Source organism: Herpailurus yagouaroundi, unplaced genomic scaffold, assembly GCF_014898765.1.
Source record: "Herpailurus yagouaroundi ecotype Mexico unplaced genomic scaffold, PumYag 197, whole genome shotgun sequence".
Taxonomy (NCBI): Eukaryota; Metazoa; Chordata; class Mammalia; order Carnivora; family Felidae; genus Herpailurus; species Herpailurus yagouaroundi.
The window spans coordinates 18,417,132-18,445,109 of NW_024412428.1; the positions used below are offsets into that span (position 1 = coordinate 18,417,132).

The following is a 27,978-nucleotide window of genomic DNA, read 5'->3' on the forward strand; positions in this document are numbered from 1 at the left end:
AATAAAATAAAATAAAATAAAATAAAATAAAATAAAATAAAATAAAATAAGGCAACTTTACTTCTGGAGGCTGGATTGAATGAGGGGAGAAGTGGCAAGAGGTACGAGGCGCGGTACGTAGTAGAGAGCACAGGACAGACCATGCACGTATCCGTAGCTCTGTTTCTCACTCACATATGACCTTGGGCAAGTCATTTTACCTTTCTGGGATTTCCCTTTCCTCAGATGTAAAGCAACGGCTTTTAGGACCTCGCGGGTAGTAACATCGACCCCAGGAGAAAGGTCACTGAATACACCGGCGGAGGCCAGGGGTTGCCTGAAGACCTGCGGGGCCCACAGCAACGAAATGCGGTACCTGACCGTTCCGTGCGGAGCACCGAGTCGCACAATCGCAGCCGCCGGTGCCTCTGAGCCTCCAGGGCATAAAGGGAAGGGGGAGAGGAGGCGAAGAGGTATGATCGCGGAGACTCTTGAAAACATCGCCAAGAAGCAAACACAATCGCACACACAACGGAGTGGCGGGTCCCTCTGCTAAACACATCCCTCGCCCTCTCTTCCGTTCCCCAGCCTGGCGCGTTCCTTCTCTTCCGGTTCCGGTGGGCAACAGGGGCGGGTAACTGCGTTCCGGACTCGCCCGCGGGCGGCCACGTTGCGTGCGCTGCTTCCAGGCGATTCTAGTCGAGGAGGTAAAATCGATGCCTGAGTTCAGCTAAGATACGCTGGTTGAGGCAGGACCCAGATGGTGGAGGGAGGATGTGGAGGGGGGGAGTTACTGTGCAAATGCTACTTTGGGGGCCAGTAAAAGGAGGCGGAGAACTGACCTTACTGGGCGGTTTTGGGGGGAGAGGATCCACAGCTTTCATCACATCTTCTAGATGATCTGTAGCCACCAAGGTTAAAAAAGAAAAATTACCATAGGACACGCTGCCCGATAAATTAGTATTTCTTTTCAGGCACTGTTCTTGATGTAGAGTCAAGACACATGAGACATACATGTTTCGTCTTTTCAAAAATGGTTTTGCGTATAGAAATCTGCAAGAGAAAGGCTTGACTTTTTCCTGCCCTTCGTGAAGGCAGTGAACAGTGGATGAGCGGTGATCAAACTTGGAAGTGCGTGAGCATAAACCCTCTGGGAAGATGCCAGCTAATAGGTCACATGGGAACTTCTGGCTTAATGTTTAAGTTTATTTATCTTTTTTTCAATTAAAAAATTTTTAACGTTTATATTTGAGAGAGAGAGAGAGACAGAGCATAAGCGGGGGAGGGGAGAGAGAGAGGGAGACACAGAATCTGAAGCAGGCTCCAGGTTCTGAGCTGTCAGCACAGAGCCAGATGCGGGGCTCCAGCTGTGAGATTGTGACTTAAGCCGAAATTGGAGGCTTAACCGACTGAGCCACCCAGGTGCCCATATTTTTTTAATTAAACATTTTTTATTTTATTTTATTTTATTTTTGAGAGGGAGGATCAGAGAGAGAATCTTAAGGAGGCTCTGCACCGTCAACGCAGACCCCCAACCAGGGTCTTAAATTCACAAGCCCCGTGAGATCATGACCTGAGCTGAAACCAAGAGTCAGTGGCTCAACTGGCTGAACCATCCAGGTGCCCCTATTTATTTATGTTGAGAAAGATAGAGAGCAAGCTTGTGCACACACTCGAGAGGCAGAGAGAGAGAGAGACAGACAGACAGACAGGGAGAATCCCTAGCAGGCTCTGTGCTGCCTGGTGCTGAGCCCAACTCAGAGCTGGAACCCAGGAACCTGTGAGATCATGACCTGAGCTGAAATTAAGAATCAGATGCTTAGGGGCGCCTGGGTGGCTCAGTCGGTTAAGCGGCCGACTTCGGCTCAGGTCACGATCTCACACTCCGTGAGTTCGAGCCCCACGTGGGGCTCTGTGCTGACCGCTCAGAGCCTGGAGCCTGTTTCAGATTCTGTGTCTCCCTCTCTCTGACCCTCCCCCATTCATGCTCTGTCTCTCTCTGTCTCAAAAATAAATAAACGTTAAAAAAAAAAAAAAAAAGAATCAGATGCTTAACCAGTTGGGCTACCCAGGAACCTCTAGCTTAGAGTTACACGTGGGCAGTTGAATGCTGACATTAACTTTTCCCCCACAACTTCAAAAAAGAATCAAGCTTGGTGGCAAATTTTTTTGTAATCTGAAATACAGAAGAGTGCACAAGTCATAAACATGTTGAGGAAAATGTGCTTAATGAATTATCTCAGAATGAATTTGCCCATGTGAACCACCACCCAGATCAAGACATAGAATATTACGAAGAGAGTATACTTAATTTGATATCACTTGATATCTGGTTGAAAATCCATTCATGAGTGTAATAGTCCATTAAAATCACATTAAACTTTTTTTAAATGTTTATTTATTTTTGAGAGGCGGGGGAGGGGCAGAAAGAGGGAGACACGGAATCCAAAGCAGGCTTCAGGCTCTGAGCTGTCAGCACAGAGTCTGATTCGGGGCTCCAACTCACGAATCGCGAGATCATGGCCTAAGCCGAAGTTGGGCGTTTAACCGACTGAGCCACCCAGGGACCCCCAAATCACATTTAATAGTTACTTCATCCTTTTTCCAATTTCTTATAATAACCCTAACTTTTTTTTTTCTTTTAAGGTTGACAAAGGGGACTGAAACCGCCATCTCAGATTCACAGCTTCTCTGGAGGTATATCCTGTCCCAATATCCTGATCCTAGTCAACTCTACTGCACTATCCATCCTGTACATTCCTTAACCTCCTTCATTGGGGCAGATAGGCTGTGACCTATATGAGAGTACCGGGCTGAAGGTCACAAGCAAGGATTGAAATTCAGCCTTGCTCAACTCTCTGAGTCCTTCAACTGTCACTTTCCAAAAGAGGCCTTTTTTGACTTCTGTAGCCTCCTGTGCCATCCAGTCACACTCTCTGGCAGGGATTACTGCTGTCTACCAGTCCCCGTTTGCTTCTTCCTCTGGAGCTTTAGCTCAACACATGGCCACAGAAGAGACTACATTTCCCAGACTCCCTTGCAGGCAGGTATGTCTGCATCTAATCAATAGAATGTGAATAGAGGTGATGTGCCCTTGAAAATGGGCACAAATTCCCCACAACCTTTTTCTCCTTCCTCCTAGTTGGAATATAGGCCAGATGAAAGGAGCTGAAGCAGCTAGGGGATGGAGAGATGAAGGATTTCGGAGATGAGGATGACAGCCATCCTACCTCTGTCCTTACCCACCTCCTCCAGACAGTCACAAACAAAGGGGAGGGGGGAACCACTTCCATGTTATTTAAATGTATTTTTGAGTTTCTTTGTGGCAAGTAGTCTAGATTGTACCTTATCTAAGATACCCTCTATGTCAAAACCTTGTTTCATTTTCTACAGAGTATCACTAAGTGAAATTTATCCCATATTTATATGCTTAAATGCTTATTATCTCACTCTGACAGAATGTGTGTTCCATGAAGGAATGGACTTTGTCTTATTCACTGTTGCAACCCCAGTTCCTAGAACCATGCCTGTCATATAATAGATGCTCATATTCGGTGAATAAATAATTTCCAAGTGCAAAGGGGAAAAAAATGGTGCAGAGAGTTTAAGTAATTTGCCCAACTTTCTGCAGCTAGTCAATGGCAGAGCTAGATTCAAATTCAGAGCCAATTAACTCTGATATTCTTGTTCATTTTGGAATACTTGACAGTTTAGGATTTTACTCATGCATAAAAGTCACGTGGAGGCACTTACTGATATACATTACTGAGTAGCTCAGAAGATCTGAATCTGAGATTCAGCACCCCAAGTGATTCTGGTGCTGGTCTTCAGACAAAACTTTGAGATATGCTACAATGACCCTATGGCATATTTAGCTGTTCATAGCTCTGTATACACTTAAAATGCACATAAAGAAAAAGTGTTGTAATTGGTGCAGCATTAAAGCAACAGCCAGATTATTACTTTGCAGGAACATCAGAGTCATTATGCTATGTGAACAGAGTGAGATCAAAGAGACCGCACTATATGATTCCACTTATATAACAATGTGAAGAAGACAAAGCTCTAGGGACAGAAATCAGATCAAAAGTTACCAGGAGTTGCAGCCACTCTGGAGAACAGGATGGAGGTTTCTCAAAAAACCAAAAATAGAACTGCCCTATGATCCAGCAATTGTGCTATTAGGTATTTACTCAAAGGATACAAAAATACAAATTCGAAGGGGTGCGTGCACTCCACTGTTGATAGCAGTATCAGCAGTAGCCCATCTATGTAGAGAGCCCAAATATCCATCGACTGATGAATAGATAAAGAAGATGCAGTGTGTACAATGATATATTACTCAGCTATCGAAAAGAATGAAATTGTGTCATTTGCAACGATGTGGATGGAGCTAGAATGTATTATGCTAAGCGAAATAAGTCAATCAGAGAAAGACAAATGCGGTGTGATTTCACTCCTATGTGGAATTTAAGAAAGAAAACAGATGAATGCACGGGAAACGGGGGGGGGGGGGAGGAAGAGAGAAAAGAGAAACAAACCACAAGAGACTCTTAACAGTAGAGAACAAATTAAGGGTTGATGGAGAGAGGTGGTTGGGGGATGGGCTAGATGGGTGATGGGTACTGAGGAAGGCACTTGTGATGAGCACTGAGTGTTGTATGTAAGTGGTGAATCACTGAATTCTACTCCTGAAACCAATATTGCACTGTATGTCAACTAAAATTTAAATCACAAAGAGGGGCGCCTGGGTGGGGCAGTCGGTTAAGCGTCCGACTTCAGCCAGGTCACGATCTCGCACTCCGTGAGTTCGAGCCCCGCGTCGGGCTCTGGGCTGATGGCTCAGAGCCTGGAGCCTGTTTCCGATTCTGTGTCTCCCTCTCTCTCTGCCCCTGCCCCGTTCATGCTGTGTCTCTCTCTGTCCCAAAAATAAAAATAAATGTTGAAAAAAAAATTAAAAAAAAAAATAAAAAATAAAATTTAAATCACAAAGAAAAAAATAAAGTAACAATGGTAAAAAAAAAAAAACACATTACCTCGAGGTGGAGCTGGAAGGAGATGACTGAGTATGACAGAATATGACGGAACCTTTTGAACTTATTGAAATATTATATATCTTGACTCTGGTGGAGGTTGTAGCTTTTCACAGTTACCAAAACTTAAAAACTTGTACACCTAAAATGTGTGAATTTTGCTGTATATAAATGATACCTCAACAAACCTGACTTTAACAAAAAAGGTAATTAAAGCAGTTCTAATTGGCCACAAATTAAGCCACAGGAGAATTTGAGTACATCCTAAGAAAAAGAAAAATAAACCTATCCTTTGAAGAAACATAACTTGTGCAATTGTCCAGAGCAGTCATTTATGAGAGCAACAGAAATGTAGCCTGAAAGTAGAGAATGTTTTCCCTCCTTCTTCTCTTCTGGCATTGACTCACCAGTCATTTTCTTCTCAGTGTCTCCTTGAAATGCACTTTCTAGAACACTGTACCTTTGGCAAGAGGCAGCAAATCAACTGAAATAGGTCCTGATATACACCAGTGACTTCTTCCTAAATGCCTCATGAAATTCCACACTAATTAACTCAATAAGCCTTCCATGAAAAGAAAAAAACAAAATTATTTAGTATTTCAATTATCAATTGCTGCATAACAGATCGCCCCAAAAAAGTGGCTTAAAACAACAGTTTATTCTCTCTCACAGTTCTGTGGCTCACTGGGCTCAGCCGGTGGTTTCTACTTGGGGTCTGTCATGTGGTTGCAGTCAGAGAGCAGCTAGTTTGGATTGGATGTCCCAGATTTTTTTTTTTTTTAATTTAAATGTTTGTTTGTTTGTTTGTTTTGAGAGAGAGAGAGAGAGAGAGAGAGAGGGCCAGCGCAAGGGGGGAGGGGCAGAGAGAGAGGGAGACACAGGCTCTGAGCTGTCAGCACAGAGCCAATGCAGGGCTTGAGCTCACAAATCATGAGATTATGACCTGAGTCGAAGTCGGATGCTTAACTGACTGAGCCACCCAGGCATCCTTGCCCCAGATGGTTTTTTTTTTTATTCACATAGCTGATGGTGCAGCTGGGATGGCTGGAAGAAACAGGGCCTGGCTGAGTAATATTCTCTCTGTTTCTCTCTCTCACTTGCTCTCTCTCCACATGGCCTCTGAAGTGTAGCAGAATATGCTACCCTAAAATATGCCACTTCGGTATAAAGATCATCTTGAGCTGTGGACACTAAGAAGCAAATCCAAGTGGAGCTCTCTACCTTCTCCCTATTTGCCTAAAAACAGGGCATAAATTTGTGAAGGTGTTCCCCCTTCCTTCTCTCCCGGGAAGGACAAAAGTTAATCACTGAATACAACCCTAGACCCTGGTCAGCCCGGAGATGACGCTGAAGAAATCCACATAACTGACTGTACTCACTAGCCCTTATCTTACATTAGCTCCCTCATGTATTTGCCTTTTTATGATTTGCTGGCCTAGAAAGTCCTAGTCCTTTGCCTTGGTGTTGTCACTTCTCTGAAAGTGTACTGCTGTTTTGTTAGCATGCTACCTAAGCCCAAATTCTAACCACACCTTTGAGTTACTCATCTCTGAGGGCTCCCATGTGTATGTGTAGTATACACATTAATAAACTTCTATTTGTTTTTGTCTTCTTTTTTATTTTATTTTTTTTCAACGTTTATTTATTTTTGGGACAGAGAGAGACAGAGCATGAACGGGGGAGGGGCAGAGAGAGAGGGAGACACAGAATTGGAAACAGGCTCCAGGCTCCGAGCCATCAGCCCAGAGCCTGACGCGGGGCTCGAACTCCCAGACCGCGAGATCGTGACCTGGCTGAAGTCGGACGCTTAACCGACTGTGCCACCCAGGCGCCCCTGTTTTTGTCTTCTTAACCTGTCTGTTAGCACTCTAATTTACAGGGTCCCAGCCATTGAACCTAAGATGAGTAGAGGGAGAAGAGATCTTTTTCCTCCCCTGCCCCTCTCTACCTGGCTAGCTTGGGCTTCCTTACAGCATGGCATCTTAGAGTATTTGAGTTTTTCACATAGAAACATGCTTGCCTTACAGTGTGTGTTCCAAGAGACCCAGGCTAACTCTGCAGAACTTTTTAGTACCTAGCATTGGAAATTACATATATCACTTCTGTGACATTCTGTTGGTAAGAAAAGAGTTGCAGGGCCACCTGATTCTAAGGAAGGGAATTATACTTCCCTTTGAATACCAGGAGTGGCTCATTGGGATCACCTTTGGGGACTTGCTTCCACCTCCTGACAAACTTTTAATTAAGTCCATTCATTTTATCAGCCTACTCTGCTGTCCTGTTTAGTCTTTTTTTTTTTTTTCCAACCATCTTGATTTTTTTTTAAGTTTATTTATTTATTTTGAGAGAGAGAGGGACAGACAGTGCGAGCAGGGAAGGAGCAGAGAGAGGAAGAGAGAGAGAATCCCAAGCATGCTCTATGCTGTCAGTGCAGAGCCCGATGTGGGGCTTGAACCCACAAACCATGAGATCACGACCTGAGCCGAAGTCAACAGGCAGAGGCTCAACCTACTGAGCCACCCAGGTGCCCCCTGATGGTCTTCTAAGAACTTCATATTTCAGTTTATATAAAATTTTACAATGAACGATCACATACATTATTTAATTTGATTACTGTGGTAATAATTGAGGCAGGCAGGGCAAGGGTTTTATGCCCAGTGTTCTAATGGGAAAAATGAGCCTCAGAGAAGTTAGGGGACTCACCCGAAGTCACATGACTAGTAACTGCCAGCCCGGAGCCTGCTGACTAACCAGGGCTCTTGGCTGGCTCTCATGCCTGCTTAATGGCATGTTTGTGTTCCTTTGGCATCTTTCCAGCCTGAATGTCAAAGTCCACTTGACAACATCCAGGTGCTGGTGTCAGCAAAGCCATGCTTCTGAGATTAGTGTGGTAAGACAAATTTTATTTTTTTTAATTGTTAAAAAATTTTTAATGTTTATTTATTTTTGAGAGAGAGACACAGAGCAAGAGCGGGGGAGGGGCAGAGAGAGAGAGGGAGACACAGAATCGGAAGCAGGCTCCAGGCTCTGATCTGTCAGCCCAGAGCCTGATGCGGGACTTGAACCCACGAATCACGAGCTCATGACCTGAGCCGAAGTCGCTCAACCAACTGGGCCACCCAGGTGCCCCTGTGTGGTAAGACAAATTTTAAAAAAGGAAAGGAAATTTTAGGGACCTATCCACTAGAGACTGTCCATTTTAATGAAAATGTACTTCAGATGAAGATTGTAGGTGTTGATTGTGCTATTTAAAAGAAAAGGCTTCTTGATTTTGATTTTGTAAAATATGAGATAACCCTTTTGAAAAAATAGCAGTAAGTTTGCCATTATGCACTAATGTTAGAGCTGATGCCAAAGTAACCTAAAATAATACATAGACAAGTCATGAGTGCTCAAGGGTAGTAAAGAAAATATTCTGCCTTTTGAGGTTTCAAATATTTGTATTGGTGATATTGTTTAGTGTTGGTGGTTGACAAGGCCAAGCAAATGTCAAAGTCAACAAAAAAAGGATATCCTGTTACATGTTACAGAGTTAACTTCATTACCTCCTTAATACCTGGAGACAGGCTGAGACAGGGCCCGGTACTATAAGCAGATAAAACTATTTGAAATGTGCCATGAGACATAGACCACCCACAAAATTCTCATAATTAGAGAAAAATAAACTCTAATACACATATTTATACTCTTCATAATTTTCCCAAGAAATTGAAAGTATAGAAATGGAGAATAAAGCAGTCACACTTAAAACTCTATAGCTCAGGGTATGCCTGGCTGGCTTAGTCGTAGAGCATACGACTCTTGATCTTGGGGTGTAAATTCAAGCCCCATGTTGAATGTAGAGATTAGTTAAAAATAAAAGCTTAAAAAAGCAACAACTCTGTAGCTCAGGTATAATAGATGCAGCGGAATATAACGGTTCTGGGATGGGCAGAGTGAGGGATTAGGCTCTGCCCCTTTCTTTGGGACCTTGGGCAAGTTTTCTTACCCTCTTTGGGCCTCAGGTGCCTTATCTGTGGAAAGGGAATAATAATAGCATCTACCTTCAAGGTGGCTGTGAGGATCAAGTGGGTTAAAATGTGTATAAGTGCTTATAACAGTGCCTAGCACACAGTAAGCACTCCAGAAGTATTTGCTACTCTCACAGTAAAATTTGAAAAGTAATATCCTTTGAAAATTTAAAAAGCAAAGAAGCTGTGCAGAAGACAAGTCTTGAAGGCGTTTTTTTTGTGTTTGTTTGTTTTTTTTTTTTTAAAGTAATTTATGCCCAATGTGGGCCTCAAACTTCCCACCCCAAGATCAAGAGTTGCAGGCTCTACCAACTGAGCCAGCCAGGCACCCTGACAATTTTTTAAATGAACTTTCTATCTTTAAATAATTGTAGACATAGTGAAAAAATTGTAAGAACAGCACAAATATTTCCCTTACGTCATTAACCCAGACTACCCAAATGTTAACAATTTATCACATTTGTTTTTATCATTCTCGTTCTGTCGCTTACTATTTTTTCACAAAACACTTGAAAATCTATTACAGAGACACTTTCCTTTACATCTACATAATTTGGGAGTATATTTCCTTAAAAAAGGACATTCTCTTTACATGAGGACAGTACAATTTTGAAGTTAGGAAATTAACATCAATACAATACCATAATTCAATCTACAGACCTTATTTAAATTCTATCAACTGTCACAGTGATGTCCTTTATAACAAAAGAGAAAGAAACTCTTTCTGGTCCAGGACCTGATCAGAAGTCGCAGGTGGCATTTAATTCCATGCCTCTTCGTCTACTTTGATGCAGTTAAGTTCTTCAGTCCATCTTTGTCCTTCATGACGCTGACTTTTTTTAAAATTGTAGTTGATACCCAATGTTAGAGTAGTTTCTGGTGTTTGACCTTGACAGTTTTGAAGAGTTCAGGCCAGTTATTTTGTAGCGCACCTCAATTTTTTTTTTGTTTCCTAATGATCAGATATAAGTTATTAGTTTCTTAGCGGTAGAACCGCAGAAGTGAAGTTATAGTGTTCACTGTGCGTTATATCAAGAGGCATCAGTGTTTATCTGTCCCATTACTAGTTCTGTTAAAAATGAACAGCTGGATGGGATGCCTGGGTGTCTCAGTCGATTAAGTGGCCGACTTCAGCTCAGGTCATGATCTCGTGGTTCGTGAGTTCAAGCGTCAGGCTCTGCACTGACAGCTCAGAACCTGGAGTCTGCTTTGGATTCTGTGTCTCCCTCTCTCTCTGTTCCTTCCCTGCACACGCTCTGTCTCTCTTGCTCAAAAATAAAAAAAGTTACAAAAATTTTTTTAAAAAATGAATAGCTGGATTAAGAGGTACATAGGGAAAGGTCTAGAAGGGTCCTGAGCACAGGAACTTTTGTCCCATTGGCTTGGAGTGTGCCACCCTCCTGGCACATAGATGTGTTTGCCAAGTCTGAAGCTCCTGCAGAAAACCATTTTGATTGAAGATGTTAAACTATCTAGAAGTCTAATTAGCACTGTTCTTTATAAGGATGTCTTCTGATTTCAAATGTAGCACTCCTAGAGAACACCAAAGGCATTTTTTTGAGCAATTACCACTTCTGGACTTAACAGTGAACTTTCATGAGTCAACTCATACCAGAGAGTCCAGGGAGAATATATGGTTATTGTTGTTAAGAATTTTAATACATTAACACATACAGGTGATGAAGAAAAGGGAATGAAATAATTTTAAGGAATAAGGAGAATACTCTTTCCAGCCAACACATGGTGCTGCAGATCTCTGGAATCTATGATTCAAAGGCAGAAATCTAAGTAAAAATATTACTGATGTTGTGTTTTATTTTTTATTTTTATTTTTTAAAGTTTATTTGAGAGAGGGACAGAGCAGTGGGGAGCGTGTGAGTGGGGGAGGGGCAGAGAGAAAGAGGCACTGTCAGCACAGAGCCTGATGTGGGGCTTGCTCTGTCTCAAGAACCATGAGATTATGACCCGAACCAAACCAAGAGTTGGACACTCAACTGACTGTGGCACCCAGGCACCCTGCATTCAGCTGTATATTAAAGCAGTATGTACACTTAGCATTGGATGTTGAGAAGACCTCTTAAAATATTCTGAATTACAGCACATCCTTGGACAAGGCCAGCCTGAGAGTTTAGGAAGGGTCGTATCCTGAGACATAGATAGATATTCTTGGTTCTCAGCAATACGAGGGCAGACAGGAAGGTCCAGGGAGGAGAATTAGACCTTCCTCAGGTGTCACAGAGGTACAGAAGGGAAAGGATTGACCCAGCTACCAAATGCAGTATTTGAGGCCTATGCTTACAGCTAACTAGAGTACAGAATGGTAATTATATTTATTGTCATAACACACACACACACACACACTCCTCCCAAATTTTATATATCTAAAGTGCTCTGATTCCAAAGCACTCTGAATAAATGATCATTGAAGTTTTTTAGCTAATGAGTTGGAAGTGGAATTCAATGACTAGTGGTTCACTAAGCTGAAAAACAATGTTGGACATAATATTAGTTATACCAAGATATTAAAAGCAGGTGGAATTACCCAAAGTTACAAAATAGCAGCAAAGATATTTAAATAGCAGGTCAGCTTCATGGTAAAGGCAATTTCACCCCATCACAATGCACTTACTTCCATGCTATCGAATGTACCCCAGATTCATTTCATACATTATTTAACTACTGTGCTAATTCTAAGGAACACCTTAGATCTAAGTAAATAATACATCGTTGAAAAACTTAGAAATACTCTGCCAGTCTGCTGTTTGCTATGGATCTGTTCATGCTGGTGGACCACAGCAGGGCAAATAGAGAAGCCACTTGTCTCCGGCGGGACAGGGAAACACAAAGGTCAGGGCACAGCTTCTGTGGCTGCTTGCCTGTGCCTTCATCAAAGTGTTTGCTGCTAGTTTTATTCCATTCTCCATCACACTTGCTCTGTCTGTATACACTTCATATGCAATCAAGTTTCATTTATTTATTTAAAAAATGTGTTAGTGTTTATTCATTTTTGAGAGAGAGACAGAGTGCGAGGAGGGGAGGGGCGGACAGAGAGGAAGACACAGAACCTAAAGCAGGGTCCAGGCTCTGAGCTGTCAGCACAGAGCCAGACGTGGGCCTCGAACTCACGAAACATGAGATCATGACCTGAGCCTAAGTCGGATGCTCAACCGACTGAGCCACCGAGGTGCCCCTCAAGTTTCATTTATATTCTGAATTACTTTTCAGTCACTAGCATTACCTGTATATGTGATTCGTTTTCCAATAAATATGTTGCTTTGTTGTCCATTTTATACCAGTATTTGCTGATACCAATGTATTTATTTTTTAGCGATAGATTTTATATTTTATCTTCAGCGTTGGTAGATGTTACTAAATATCCAGAATTTATGATTCCATCTATCAATAAAAGAGGGTTATTTTACGTGCAATGCTTCAGTGTAAAAGAGTGCATAAGCCTTTTTCCAACAAAACTAGGAGGTACCATATATATCTGCAATATGGTAACTGGTGATAATAACAACACTAACTGCCATCGCTGAGCACCAAACAATCTATAGGTCTCATTTAATTTTCTGAGTGACATCAGGATTATCCAATGCAAGGTAATTATGTGCCACAGCAGAGGGATGGCACCGTGTAAGAAGGAGTCCAGGAAGAGTCGATCAATATTTGGAACTCCAACCAGCCAGGCTGGCAGTGGTATTGGTTGGTACATTAGGATTGTTCCTTGTGAAATATGCCTGCAGAATAAATCCGCTTATCCAGCACTTTTAGCTAGTCATTTCAACTTACTTGTGATCCCACCAGCAAAAGTAGCAAATTATTATGAACACCTTTGCCAAGACGATGTACTGGCTGAAAGTTCAGAGGAGAAATGAGCCTAGCTCATTTGGGGCATAGCTTGTCACGACGTTTCCCGATTTGGGTGCAGGATGGGTGGGTGTGTATGGCAGAATGTCAGATGTAATATTTCCCTTCTTTTTTCATAGTTGAGGGAAGAGCTCTTTTGTTACCACACCTTCCTCCATAGGAAATTTTTATCTTTCCCTACTATATAAGTGTATTTCCAGCTAATCTAGGCTATAAACCTAGTCAAATAACAGTATCAAACACAGCCTAAAATAGATGAATGTATGTGTTTATATAAAATAAATGTAGATGTATTAGTATAAATATGTAATACTTAACTATGTGAAAATCAAGTTGTGGTCTTAGAATACAAAGATGAGTAAGACTTCATCCATGCATCCAGGGGCTGGTGACCTGGTCAGACTCACAGATAGGTTAACAGATAGTGCAACGGTATTTACAAGGCATTATGTTCAAAGCTGCACAGTCACGGGGGGGGGCGCCCGGGGGGGGGTGCTGTGGGCGCCCAGGTGGAGGAGCTCCTGGGTCACGGTCGCCTCTTCACTAGGTCTTTAGTGCCCAAAGCTGAAGGACAGTGTAAGGTGGGAGGGGCAGGGAGGCACCTGCAGCAGGACACGTATGGGAAACGGGACAGAAGAGGAAGTGGTTTTGTGCCCTTCGGCTCAGACTGTCTAGATGCTTTGCTTTTCCCTCTCTCTGTAAAGTGATTCATTCTCAGCAGATTTATGTGTAAAATTGCTTTGGATCTCAAGTTTATGAAAGAGGAGGATCATGTCATTCTAACATGGATTGTGTGGTGTAAGACATAGAACCAGGATGAAACGGTGCTTAGCAAATAATTTCTGGAGACGACAGAAATGTTTCCAGGCAGAACTGTCCTCAGCCCAAATTCTGAAGCCTCTGAAAATTCCTTGGTTGCCCCACTCCCACCCCTTGCCTTTTCTTTTATATATATATATATATATATATATATATATATATATATATATACATGTATTTATTTTTGATAGAGAGACACAAGTGGGGGAGGGGCAGAGAGAGAAGGAGACCCAGAATCCGAAGCAGGCTCCAGGCTGCGAGCTGTCAGCTCAGAGCCCGACCTGGGGCTCGAACTCACAAACCCTGAGATCATGACCTGAGCCGGAGTCGGATGCTTAACCGACTGAGCCACCCAGGTGCCCCCCCCAACCCCTTGCCTTTTCATTCTGTCCCTGGGGCTGTGTCTATGCTGCCTTCTGCTCCTCAGAGCCTCCCTGCTCTGGGCTTCACCCAGGCCTGGCACTCTGGCTAAGCCTCTCAAAATTAGGCTTCTTCTCTCCTCACCTACCTGTCAAACTGCCTCTCTCTCATTTATGCCCCAGAATGACAGCTATATAATTTGACTAACTTACCCTAACGGATGAAAGCCCAAATTGCGGTTTATTATAAAGCCGTTGCAAGGAAATTTAATTTTTAAAAGAAGAGCTTTTACATCCCAATAAACAAAGACTGTAGCTCCAGATGAGATGGCCTTTGTTTTTGCTTTCCTGGCTCTCTCAAATTATGTCCTAGGGAAAGGGCCTCTCTGCCCTTGGGATGTATTTGTAAGGCTCAAGTGCCCTCTGGAGGCAGAAATAATCTCATGCTACATGAAACATTTATGCCCTGGTGTGGGTGTGGGTGTGGGTGTGTATGTGGTGCTGTGTGTGTGGAGGTGTATTTGTGTGGTGTGTGGTATTGTGTGTGTGTGGGGGGGTGTATGTGAGTGTGTGGTCTGTGTGCGTTGGTGTGCATCTGTATTTGGTATGTGGTGTATGTGTGGTATGGTGTGTGGTGTGTGAATGTACATCCCCACCCAAGACTACAACTGATTGGCATCTGATCTGGGGGTTCCCTCCTACCTCCACCTCCCGTTCTAGGCCCCCAGTCCAAGCCACCATCGTCCTGGGCTTTGACCATTTTAAGTCACCTAACGGGCCCCCTTCCTGTCACTCTCACTCTCCTGCAATTTCTTCCCTACCCAGCCACCAAAGCCATCATTAATAACTTAATTCAGACCATCTTTTTCCCCTGTTTCAAATCCTGAACTGGCTTCCCATTGCACTTTGACTATTTTTCCCCCAGAGGGTAAGATTTCCCTTCATTGTCACATCAGTCTGACAAATAAGCCTAACACAGCCCGGAACACTGAGCAGGTCAAGCGCCAACACAGAGGCCTGCCAACAGCAGGAGAGAGGAATCCAGTCTGTCTCCACGTACCCAGCCTGGAAAGATAATTCTATTGGACAAGAGCGAGGGCAGCTGACAAACACAGTAATGCGCTCTGTAGACATTTCGAGAGGAGGAATAGAAAAGCTTCCCAGACGGATTCTGTGCAGGGCAAGGAAATGGGTCTAAGTGCCCTGAATGCCCAGCTCTTGCCTATGGCTCCCACCTCCTGCCCCAACTCTCTCCTCCCCTCACTCACTGCGTGCCAGCAACTTGGGCCTGTTCTTCACAGGCACAACACAGCTTTGCTCTAGGATGTTTAGCTTTGGCACGGAATATCCTTTTACCCGGAACATTCTTCTCGAAGGTTGTCCCATGATTGCCTCCTTCACCTTTTTCCAACTTCACTCCACAGCCACCTTGTCAGTAGCGCCGCATCAACTGAAGCCAGTCTTCCCACTCCAGCATGTTCCCACTCCATCATGTTGCCCGGTTTCACTGCCTTCCTAGTGCTCATCACCTTCTGAAATGATCGCCTTTCATCCACTCGACACATTCACTGAGTGCCTATAGTAGGCTCTGCCTCATGCGGTGGGGCTACATCAGGGCCAAACAGAGAAGCCCTGCCTCGTGGAGTATACACATCTTGTAACCCTTTTGTTTACTTATTTATTGTCAGCCTCCCCCACTAGAATATAAGCTGAGAACAGAGGCCCTGGGCCGCCTTGTTAGCGATTTATTCTTAGAGTCTAAAACTGCCTAGCACATCATTCATGGTCAATCAATATTGGTTGAAGGAATAAAATGTTTAGATTTTTATTAGGGTACACGGACAACATTTTAAATTCTTATCATTGTGGCAAATTTAATTCATTCAATTAGTATTTAACTATAAAAATAAGGCAGGGACACTTCGGTTAAGTGTCTGTTGATTTTGGCTCAGGTCATGATCTCACAGTTCATGAGTTTGAGCCCCGCACCGGATTCTGTGCTGACAGCACAGAGTCTGGGATTTTCTCCGTCTCCCTCTGCCTCTCCCCTTGCTTGTGCGTGCCCTAACTTGCACTCTCTCTAAATAAATAAACATTAAAAAAATAAGGCAAACAAGAAACCTAAGAAACCAACGACCTATAATAATTGTTAGCACTTACTGACCACTTACTATGTGTCGGGCACTGTAGCAAGTGCTTTATATTTTTTGCCTCATCTTACCTTAACAAAATTCCACGACACAGCCAGGATTGTTCTCCCCTTTTGTAAGATGAGGAATTTGGGGCTTAAAGAAGCTGTCCACCATCACAAAGCCATCGAATGAGAGCCAGTCTTCAAGGACAGAACAGTCTGGCTCCATAGTCCATGCCTTCAACCTCCTCTCTGCTCTACACCATCCACATTTGCATCACAAAGAATGTCTATTCACTGGCTCCCTCTACCACCCTCTGAATAAACTCAACGCGCTTAGCAGGGCGTATGGGACCCTCGGAGATCAGCCCTGCTCCTTGCTAGCCTCTTCTGTTACCCTCACCTCCTATCCTGCACTGAACCATCGGGGCTCCTAGACTGCCATGCTCTTTCTCCTTTCTTTTCTTATAATTGTATGGTTTGTTCCCTCCTTTGAAACTCCTACTCATAACTCCTTCTCATACTTTAAGACTCAGCCATTGCCTCCTCCAAATATGGCCTTCCTGGTTCCCTGGGCTTGGTTATGTGCCCTTTCCCTGTTGCTCCCTGGCATTCTGAACATGCCTCTACAACACTCAGCCTTCCCTCGCTGCAGTCCCGGCTATTTGGGAGATGAAGCTTCCCTCTTCGCCTCTAAATTTTCAGTGCTTAGCACAAAGCTTGGAACAGAGATGTTGGCTAAATGCTTTGAATGATGGTTATTCATTTGGGGATTGGCTGAATGCCATGTTTTAGTATTTTACACACGGCAGGGAAAGAATCCTATTATAAAGAGAGGGTTGGGGTGCCTGGGTGGCTCAGTTGGTTGAGCGTCCGACTTCAGCTTAGGTCACGATCTCATGATTCGTGAGTTCAAGCCCCACATAGGGCTCTGCGCTGACAGCTCAGGGCCTGGAGCCTGCTTCGGATTCTGTGTCTCCGTCTCTCTCTCTGCCCCTCCCCCACTCACATTCTGTCTTTCTTTGTCTCTCAAAAATAAATAAATGTTAAAAAACCTTTTTTTTTAAAGAGAGGGTTAGAACGTGACATGTGGAAGTCTTCATTGGTGAGATCACATGGGCATTGGGGATAGTGGGGATGGGGTAGTACACAGAGCATCAGTGGTAGAACCATATCTCTCCCTCATTCTCACCCCAGAAGATTTATTCTAATCATCCAGCTGGAAAAATAGATGCTGGGATTTTCCCCTCAGGCCATCTGACTCCAGAGCCTCCAATAATCTCTAGGCTATGTTGCCTCAAATATACTGGGCCTTCCAAAGAATGGGTGCATCCCTTGATTTATCCTTTCAGTGGTTGTATCTGTTTTTCCAGAACAATTTTCTAAAAGCACTTTTTATTTTCGCTTTTTAAATTAAGTTTAAAAAAAATCGAACCCAGGCATCTTTTTCTCCTCCTCCTCGCCCTCCTCCTCTTCCCTCTCCCTCTCCTTCTTCTTCTTTAAAGTTTATTTATTTATTTTGAGCAAGAAAGAGAGCCCATGCACATATGAGTGGGGGAGGGGAAGAGAGAGAGAATCCCAAGCAGGCTCCACACCACCAGCACGGAGCTGGGGTGGGCCTGGAACCCACAATCTCTGAGGTCATGACCTGAGCCGAAGTCAGATGCTTCACCAGCTGAGCCACCCAGGTGCCCCTAAAAGCACTTTTTAAATGTTTACAAATGACTAAGTGTCTAGTGATGGGTGCACAGAAAGATGAAATGATTTACCCGAGTGTATACACTACTGATAATAGAGCAATTTGCCTCTAGACTCTTAGACTACCTTGTCTTAAAAACAACTCAGCCATTCATTCAATTACTCGTTCTACAAATATTTATCGAGTGCCACAGCATGCCGGCTATAGTTCTAGACCAGCAATGTTCAATAAAACTTTCAGTGATATTGAAATTTCCTTATCTATCTTGCCCAATATAGAGGCCACTAGGCACATGTGGGTATTAAGTACTTCAATGTGGCGGGTGCGACTGAGGCCATGAATTTACTTTATTTCATTGTGAGTTCAAGTTAAGTAGCCACATGTAGCGACAGGGTGCCGAAAGGGACAGTATCATTCTAGATGCTAGAGAAATCAGTTAAAAGCAAAGATCCTTGATCTTGCCGAGTTTACATTTTGGGGTGAGGGTAGAGGTGAGAGGGAAAGAGAAAGACCGTGAACAAGAGACATAATAAATAAGTATATGGTATAGCATATACAGTGCAGTATAGAGGAGCTGGTTTGCATTTTAAAGCAGAGTGGTCACATCAGTCTTAGAACTTTCTGATCCTTTGGTTAGGGTAATTAGGTCTGATCCAATTTCAGCTCCAATCTCTCTCCTTCTCTCCTTCCCTTCCTCTTCAGAGTTCAGCTCCCCAAAGATGAGGCAGGAAGGCGACAGAAAAGGCAGGCTTGTCTTTTGAACTGGCCTTGCTCTGGGTCCAGCTGATGCTACTGATCTCTGCCTGGGTGAGGGCCCTTCAGGGAAAGTGGGGTGGGGTTCTCTAGGGGATAGTGTGCAGGTTTCGTCTGGCCCCCTCCATGGTGGAGCACCCCCTCAGACAAGGGCGGCCATACTTCCCTTCTGCTGCCGTTAGCCTACCCCCAACACCTCCTTCAGGTGATGTATTACCTCCTTTGGCTCCCTGGGCAGCCTTTCTGTAACCATATTCTCCTTCATATGCGACCAGGGGGATGGCTGAGAACCCCGATGTCCTTCACCAGGCCACTATCCCTGCAAACCAGCTGGTCAAGCCTCCCTACCTTCAGAAATCTCTCTATGAGAAATAGGCATCAGTCCTTATGTCTGTGAGACTTGTACACTCCTGCTGCCCCAGGACACACAGCAAGCCCTTCCGAGACTCCCTCATCATGCTCACCTCTGCTTGGACAGTAACTGCACCATGGAGGGTACAGACTTGACAGCTCACAAGCCACCAGCTGGGGAGAGAACTAAATATATTCCCTTCCGTTTTTTAAAATGTTATTTACTGTTTTTTAAATCTATCTATCTATCTATCTATCTATCTATCTAGAGAGAGAGAGTGAGAGAGCATAGGAGAGGGGCAGGGAGAAAGAGGGAGACAGGGAATCCCAAGCAGGCTCTGTACTATCAGCACAGTGCCTGACCCAGGGCTTGATCTCACAAACCATGAGATCAAGACCTGAGCAGAAAGCAAGCGTTGGATGCTTAACCAGCTGAGCCACCCAGGTGCCCCGATTCCCTTCAAACTAACTGGCTGGCTCAGTTGTTTAAGCGTCTGACTCTTGATTTAGGCTCAGGTCATGATCTCATGGTTCATGAGTTTGAGCCCTGCATCGGGCTCTGCATTGACAGTGCGGAACCTGCTCGGGATTCTCTCTCTCCCCTTCCTCCCCTGCTTGTGCACTCCATCTCTCAAATAAATAAACTTAAAACAACTTAAAAAAATTACTATTGAAGTGTAGTTGACATACGGTGTTATACTAGTTTCAGAGGTACAACACAGTGATTTGACAATGCTATGCCTCACACAACACTCAAGTGTTGTCACCGTCTGTCACCATACAACGTTATTACAACATTATTGACTCTATTCCCTATGCTGTACTTTTCATCTCTGTGGCTTATTTACCTGATAACTGGAAGTTTGCACTTCTCAATCTATTCCTCCCACCCCTCCCTGCAATCTTTTGGCGACCCACATGATTTTGTGAGGGGAAGGACAGGCATCTCGACAAGCACCCTGCACTCTCCCTGCACCTCTCAGTTTGTCTAGGACTAATGACAAACATGTCCCTGCCACCCAATCCATTTCTCCCCTGGTTCAGACTGTGACAGTGGAGCCTGGACAAGGACAGCTGGGCTGATGCATGAGAAGGCAGTGGGTCGTGCCACCTCTCAGTCAACTCTACGAGGAGTGGTGCTATTCACTCATCATGGCTCTGTCTAGAAGGCATGAAGTTTAGCACCTCTTCTTAGAGTCTTAGCAGCAGGTTAGGACAAGAGGAATCAGCCTTCTCTTACACTTCCTGATGTTAAATCACAAGTGTAATTTGTAACAATATATTAAGTGATCAGTTGATACAACATCCCTGGCACTATAATATAAAGACTTCTTTTTTAAAAAAAGTTTAATTACTTGTTTTTGAGACAGAGAGAGAGAAAGGCAGAGAGAATCCCAAGCTGGCTCCGCACTAAACCACCCAGGTGCTCCTAAAGATTTCCTTTTTTAAGGGGCACCTGGGTGGTTCAGTCGGTTAAGCATCCGACTCCTGATTTTGGCTCAGGTCATGATCTAACTGGGAGATTGAGCCCCACGTTGGGCTCTTTGCTGACAGCACAGAACCTGCTTGGCATTCTCTCTCTCCCTCTCTCTCCCACTCTCTCTCTCTCTTTTTCTCAAAAGTAAATAAGTAAAAATTAAAAAAAAGATTATTGTTCATCCTGGCTCTCAAGCCATATTTTATTATCACTATTTTCAAAAATGGTTATGATCTGACATCTAAATGAAAGTATCAGTGAAGAATGTGTATGTGCCTCTAAGAGTTAGGAACTACATACTTCCCATGTCTAAAACAAATTAGCCTATAGAAAAGTATCCATTGCAGATAGGCCCATTTGTGGGGAAAGATCACAGACACTTACAATGTTCATGGTGGTAAATTGTATGACAGTGATGCAATCCAGCAAATTTATTGCAACGATTCATTTTGACGAGAGTGCCTTAAAACCCACCATGGGCAAAGCCCAGGCCAAGTGAGGAATAAGTCAGTTCTTGTGCCTTAGCAGGGGACACTAAGTAGATTCCACTACAGGGGGCCTCAGGGCTCAGCAGGTGGCTCCTCCCACCCATCCGGCTGAATCTTCCAGCACCTCTCAGAGCCAGACTGCTGCAATTCTCCAAATGAGTTGTGTTGCTTCCTGCTTTGCTGCCTTTGCACACGCAGTCTCCTCTGTTAAACACACACACACACACACACACACACACACACACACACACACACACATCCAACAAGCCCCAACTGGAATCATTTGCCCCCCAGGACAGCAAACTCAGACTTAATCACAGTCTCAGCTTATCCCAGGAATGTGACCTTTCAACAGTCAATATGAAATTTCCTAATCAGCACTAGCAAGGTGATGTCTCCATGTTAAACCCTACTGTTCCATTTCCCCATAGAACAAGACTACCTGGGTTGAAACAATCCTTTCTTTTCTTTTGCAAGTAACTTCTTGCGACACCTTTCTTCCTATAGAAACCTTCCATTTTGCACAATTCCTCGGAACTCTCCTCTACTTGCCAGATGGAATGCTGCCTGATTCATGAATTACTTAAAGCCAATTAGATCTTCAGATTCACTTGTTTGAATTTCGTTTTGTAACACCTCTGATGGGAATGCTCAGCCTGTCTGGAGTGGACATGTGTCATGTTCTCTGGCTGCTTGGCATTGTTTTATTTATTTTAAAATACAATTTATTGTCAAATTGGCTAACATGCAGTGTGTACAGTGTGCTCTTGGCTTTGGGAGTAGATTCCCATGATTCATTGCTTACAGACAACACCCAGCGCTCATCCCAACAAGTGTCCTCCTCAATGCCCATCACCCATTTTCCCCTGTGCCCCACCCCCCATCCACCCTCAGTTGGTTCTCTGTATTTAAGAGTCTCTTATGGTTTGCCTCTCTTCCTCTCTTGTTTGCAATTATTTTTTTCCCCCTTCCCTTCCCCCCATGGTCTTCTGTTAAGTTTCTCAAGATCCACATGAGCGAAAACATATGATATCTGCCCTTCTCTGACTCATTTCACTCAGCATAATACCCTCCCGTTCCATCCACGTTGCTGCAAATGGCAGGATTTCATTCTTTCTCATTTGCTTGGCATTGCTTTAAAGCCCTGCCTACATTCAGGGAGTTTCCTACCAAGTGACTCCTTCCTCTTCAAGACAAGCCAGAAGTCTCGCGTTCCCGGCCCCCTTTGCAGGTCCGGGTACAGGCACGTGACTCAGGTTCCATCCACCAGCTGCATCTATGTGATGTATCAATTTGGAAATGAGCTAGACAAGGCGATGGACATGGTCTGGCAGCGACCTGTCAGGCAAAGCTGGCGGCAAAGGTGCCCAGCAATAGTTCCCACGCAGAGGCCCTGGCACAAAAGGGACAGTGGTACAGACTACAACGTCTAGAAGCTCTGAAGGAGGTGCACCGTGGTTTCCACGGCAGAACACTTCTGCAGTGTGTTCTGGGATTCGTTTCAAGAAGTTCTTCAGGGTACTCCATCTTCTCATCCAGCGATGGTGAAAGTCACCCAGCATCCTTTTTTTTCGTTTTTGTCTTTTTTTTTTTTTTTTGAGAGAGAGTACATGTGCATACATGTGCAAGTGGGGGAAGGGCAGAGAGAGAGGGAAATAGGATCCGAAGTACGCTGACAGTAGAGAGCCCAATGTGGGGCTCAAACTCACCCAACTGTGAGATCATGACCTGAGCCAAAGTCCCACGCTCACCCAGGTGCCCCCACCCAGTATCCTTTTAATAAATTGTTCCTGTGCTCCAGAGCTGGCTTCTGTTGATGGCAACTAAGAGTTCTGAGTGACATATCAACAGGCTTTCCTCCTAAGGGGCCATTTGTCTTTCAAAACCCACCCTGACATGGGGGGCCCCTGGGGGCCTCCCCGGAAACCCTCTTTTCCATCATTTATTCCCTTCTCTGGGATGCCGTGCTACCCACACCCCTCTCGCTGCATATCCTCCCCAAATTCTAATTATTTGTTCCTTCCTCCTCTCCTTGGATGGAGGTTTCTCTGAGGCTAGCAATTGTCTCTTTAATTTCTGTATTTCCAGCACTTAGTGTGGGTTGACACAGAGCCAATCAGTGCTAAATGAACATTTGTTACTGATAGGAAGCAGTGAACGGATTTGTTTGGGAGAACTAGGGATCATGAAAAGGCTTTTGAGGTGCCTGTGTCTAGTACAGGTCTTGGTAAATAGCAGGGGGGGGGGGTTCAACAGGTAGAAATTGTTGGGACTCTCCAGTTGCAGCCCATGGGGACATACAGTGTGCTCTTTAAAAATTATTATATCCCGGGGCGCCTGGGTGGCGCAGTCGGTTAAGCGTCCGACTTCAGCCAGGTCACGATCTCGCGGTCCGTGAGTTCGAGCCCCACCTCAGGCTCTGGGCTGATGGCTCAGAGCGTGGAGCCTGTTTCCGATTCTGTGTCTCCCTCTCTCTGCCCCTCCCCCGTTCATGCTCTGTCTCTCTCTGTCCCAAAAATAAATAAACGTTGAAAAAAAAAATTAAAAAAAAAAATAAAAAAAAAATAAAAAAAATTATTATATCCCTAAGCAGTTCCCCATATGCTTACTATGCTTTGGGGGACATTCCTGATTACCTAACAGAAATATGCCCCCCCCCCTTCCCACCTGGGTCTGCAGTGATGATGTTTTAGGCAAGGTGGGCCTCTCACACAGTCCCAAGTGGGTAAGTCATCACTGGTCAAAAAAAGGGGTCGACAAACCAAAGCCTGCTAGCCAGATCTGGCCTGCCATTTCTTTTTGTATGGCCCGAACCATACAAAATGTTTTTTAAAGTTTTAAAGTTGAAAAAAATCAAAATAAAATAATATTTTGTGACAGGTAAAATTACATGAAATTCAAATTTCAATGCTCATAAAGTTCTTCTCTGACTTATTTGGCTTAGCATGGTACACTCTAGCTGTATCCACATCATCGCAAATGGCAAGACCTCATTCTTTTCGATGGCTGAGTAATATTCCATTGTATAGATATACCACTTCTTTATCCATTCATTAGTCGATGGACATTTAGGCTCTTTCCATAGTTCGCCTATTGATAGCGCCGCTATAAACACCAAGGTGCCTGTAGCCCTTCGAATCTCTCTTTTTGTATCCTTTGGGTAAATAACGAGTGGTGCAATTGCTGAGTAGTAGGATGTCACTTGTTGTGATGAACACTGGATGTTGTACGTAAGTGATGAACCACTAAATTCTGCTCCTGAAGCCAGTACTGCACTGTATGTTAACTAGAATTTAAATAAAAACTGGAAAAGAAAAATAAAAACTTTAAAAAAGTTCTGTTGGAACACAACCTACTTACCTCTTTACCATGTCTATGGCTGCTTTTGTTTACAACAGCAGAGTTGAATAGATGTGACAGGGATTGCATGCCCTGCAAAATACTTACTGAAATATTTACCAGCTGGTTGGTCCTTTTCAGAAGTTTGCTTGCTGACCCCTGTTCTAAACCAAATATGGTAACTCCATTCTCTTCCCAGTGTTTATGTTTGGGCAAGCATGAGACTCAGTTCTGGGCTAATACAAGGGGAAGCTTAACAGGGGAACTCCGGGAAGGATTTTTTGTGTGATAAAAAGGATATGGACAAGGCTTCCTTCCTGCCTTTGTGTGTTGCATGTGAAGGTGTAATAGAGCTATGGCAGCCATTTTGTGATCATGAGGGAAAAGTCAAGAGAATCACAGAGAAGCTGACCGAGATACTTTTGAGCTATTAAATTAACCAACTCTGGAACTTCCTATTTCTAGACTTCTTTTTATATGCAAAATAAATATATTAACAGTAGTTGGGCGTTCTTTTACTTGTGGCCAAATATACCCTAAAACATATGATTTAAGAAAATTATTTTTTAAATTATGTCATAGTATTTCCTCTTATTGATGATCCATTGAATCGTATCCATTTATGGGCATTTATCCTAAGTCTTTGCTATTATAAATTATGTCTTTAAAAATATTTATGTGACAAATTCAAATCTAAGACTCGTGAAATATGCATCTCAGGTGATTTTCTTTCTTTCTTTCTTTCTTTCTTTCTTTCTTTCTTTCTTTCTTTCTTTCTTTCTTTCTTTCGCTTGCTTATACCCTTAAAAGCTGTCAAGGAAAAGACAAAAGAAATTCCCCCACCCTTAAAATATTGTCTTAACAAAATCTTTCATGGTATACAAAATACCCTCTTATTCCACATAGATGAAAAAATCCAAATCCATGTTTTTTGCAAATACAAACTCTACTTGATTCCAAAAAAGATTTGAGAGAGTCTTCAGTAAATGTTACATCAGCAGCCAACAATATTCAATGGGATTTGTGTAATGGGAGTTGTGTAATCAAAGCATTTGTTCTTCATTCTCATTAATTAAAAGTACCCTTGAATCAGAGATGATTTACATTTTTGAATTATTTGCAACTCCAATTAACACTTTGTTCAAATACATCCACATGGTATTAGGGCCAAAACGCTTTAAACAATGAAATTATTTCTCCTTTTGGTATCATTAACTAGTGCATTGTGAAATACTGTTGAAATAGCAAAGTCTCCCTTCTCCACGTTAGCCACTCTGTCCCCTCACCTCTGACCTGCGTTACACCTGCCCCCCCGGCACACTGTCAGCTGCACTAATGCCCCTGGATTACACAATCCCAAGTGCAGCAAACAACCACCGGAGCAAAGGGGTCAGTGCACCGACTTGCTTGTTGTTTGGAACCCAGATCTGAGATGCCACTGGGTGAACCTACCTATATTGACAGCAGGGATGCAAGAATCTAAAGTCCTTGTTCTCAAGAGGCCATCGGATTCCTGGGGAATTACCCTCAGAACAAAGTTCGCGCGGTCACTTTCATGATTTAGTGCCAAGCAGGTGATTTTTTCCAATCAGTTCTCTCTCATCTTCTGTGAGCTGTTAAGCTTTTCAACACCTTGTAACTGTGCCTCTATTCCTAAAGCAAAGATAACAGAAGGAGCCACTCCTGTGAGGGATTTTCAGCTGCGGAGGTGATTTTATACAATATCATGCAGGGAGACTTATTTCAGGAGAAACAACTGGTTCCTGAAACCCTCTGGCTTTTAAGAGGAAGCCTTCTGGGAGGTATTACTGTGGAGGGTCACCGTTACGAACATCAACTTCAGATTGGACAGAACTTTGTGGAGTCCCAGCTCTTTCATTAGTACCTATATAAATTTGGGCAAGTGTTGAGCCTCAGTTTCCTTCACGAGCATCATTGGTGCCAGCCACGGGGTAAGGCACCAGGATACAGCAAGGAAGACAACAGGGCAGAGGCTATTGGATGAGAGTTTGTGCAAAAAAGGTAACTTCGTAAGTTAGGGGTTAAAATGTTGCACAAATGTTTCCTGGTTGTTTATCTTAAATTCACGGGAATAAATGGAAGCTAAGGTTGTTGAGGAGAGGCGAGGGAGAGAAGAAATGTAGCAGGAGTGAGGAGAGCCTGGAACAGCCTTTGAGAGAGTAGAAGAAGGGGCTCAAGGGAGACAGGACAAAGCATGAGACTGGCTGGGCGCTCAGCAAGGGTGCATGCGGTGAACTGGAGAAGCCTCTGCCCTCACGGTGGATTGCCCCAGCAGGCTCCCAAAGCAGCAGTGGCCCACGTGGTGGACTGTTCCTCCAGGATCACAGAGATCAGAGGCCATGACGCTGTCACGTGAAGGCTGGGGTCTGAAAAGGTTAAATGGCTCATTAAAAGTCATACAGATTTTTACCCAAGTATGCTGGCTCCAAGTTCAGTGCTTTTTCCAATCTGTAACTGCGGATCTGGATCTGCCCTTAATTAGGGTTCCTTTGGACCTCATTCTAGTTTGCAAAAGCCACTGGACCAGGGGATACTGAAAGTCCCTTAGTCCTATGGGGTGTTCTAACTGTAGGTTCTGCTCCTTAGTCTGCTTCCCACCAGTTACGTCACAAGCCACTTTGGACAAGTATTTCAAACTCCCTGGCTTATTTCTATAATTGCATTCTGTTTCAGAAGTTTGACTTCTAAAGTGCTGATTCTGTGAAAAGTCAGTTTTGTGCTGTTTTGAGGAGTGCCCCCATTGATCAGGGGTCTGGTACCTTCATGGCACCACCTACCAAAGGAAGGTCTAGTCCCTCCTGCATTCACCTTAAGCACTAACACAAGTCACGTGGAATATTTGAGTCCCTGCCTCCTGCCCCCATCACTTTAACTTACATTGGCATTAGCCACATGCCGCATCCAAACAGGGCAAACACAGATTGTAAAAGAAAAGACAGCATGGTTTAAGGAAGAAAACAGTGTAGAAAATGAGAATAAACGCATGAAGACTGAACCAAAGGAATCAGAAGGCTATGACCGAGTTACGCTGAGCAGCTGGAAGCAACGCTAGACCAAGTTGTTTCCAATTGAGTAGGTGTTGGCTCTTTGGTTTAGGACACTAGAGAAAATTCCTTTACTCCCAGTATAAAAGATTCCTTGAATAGTGCTTTTTCATAAAATGTCGGAGAGCCATAGAAATAGCCTATAATTCATTAGAACTAAAAGATCAGAGAGGCCGACTGACAGCTAGCTTTCATCGGTGGGTGTACTTTCTCCAATGTCATTGGTGAAAGTGGAATTCCGTGCGGTAGGCAGAATGGGAAAAATTGTGTGTGTGTGTGTGTGTGTGTGTGTTTATGGCAGTATACGAATGTGTTTTTATCACTACAGTTTCCAGTACTTTTGTACTCAATTATAGTTTTTTTTTAATTATAGTTTAAAATTGAGGCCTTGAGCCCCACCAAGGTAACCCAGCCTAAAGACTCAGTGGGTCCTCCTAACTCCTGACACCCCCAGCCCCCGCCCCGAGGTCTAACTGTGGTCTTGCCTCTCACGAGGGACCCGGGAACCTGGAAGAAGAAAGGCAACCGGGACTCCGAGACCGCTGCCCGCCCGCCCGCTCCCGCGCTCCCGGCGCCGGGGACCCGCGAGCTGCGCGGCCCGAGCG

General features: G+C 43.9%; 2 protein-coding genes across 7 annotated transcripts in view; one reads left to right on the forward strand and one right to left on the reverse strand.

Moving 5' to 3' along the window:
• The window catches only part of MRPS31 (mitochondrial ribosomal protein S31), a 64,548-nt gene extending 63,981 nt beyond the window's left edge, over positions 1-567 (reverse strand). For 4 of the 5 annotated variants that reach the window (XM_040448301.1, XM_040448298.1, XM_040448297.1 and 1 more), the window contains exon 1: positions 356-566. In XM_040448301.1, the coding sequence (XP_040304235.1) occupies positions 356-480 (125 nt within the window). In that variant the 5' untranslated portion in view covers positions 481-566. Of the gene's footprint in view, positions 1-355 lie in introns of all 5 variants that reach the window. The other variant, XM_040448299.1, reaches the window with a different exon arrangement.
• An 89-nt stretch (positions 568-656) lies between these two features.
• SLC25A15 (solute carrier family 25 member 15) overlaps positions 657-27,978 on the forward strand; it is a 68,916-nt gene continuing 41,594 nt past the window's right edge. Inside the window, exons 1-3 of one of the 2 annotated variants that reach the window (XM_040448305.1) lie at positions 662-686; positions 2,626-2,676; positions 7,830-7,902. The gene's annotated coding sequence lies outside the window, so the exon portion shown is untranslated. Of the gene's footprint in view, positions 687-2,625; positions 2,677-7,829; positions 7,903-27,978 lie in introns of both variants that reach the window. The other variant, XM_040448306.1, reaches the window with a different exon arrangement.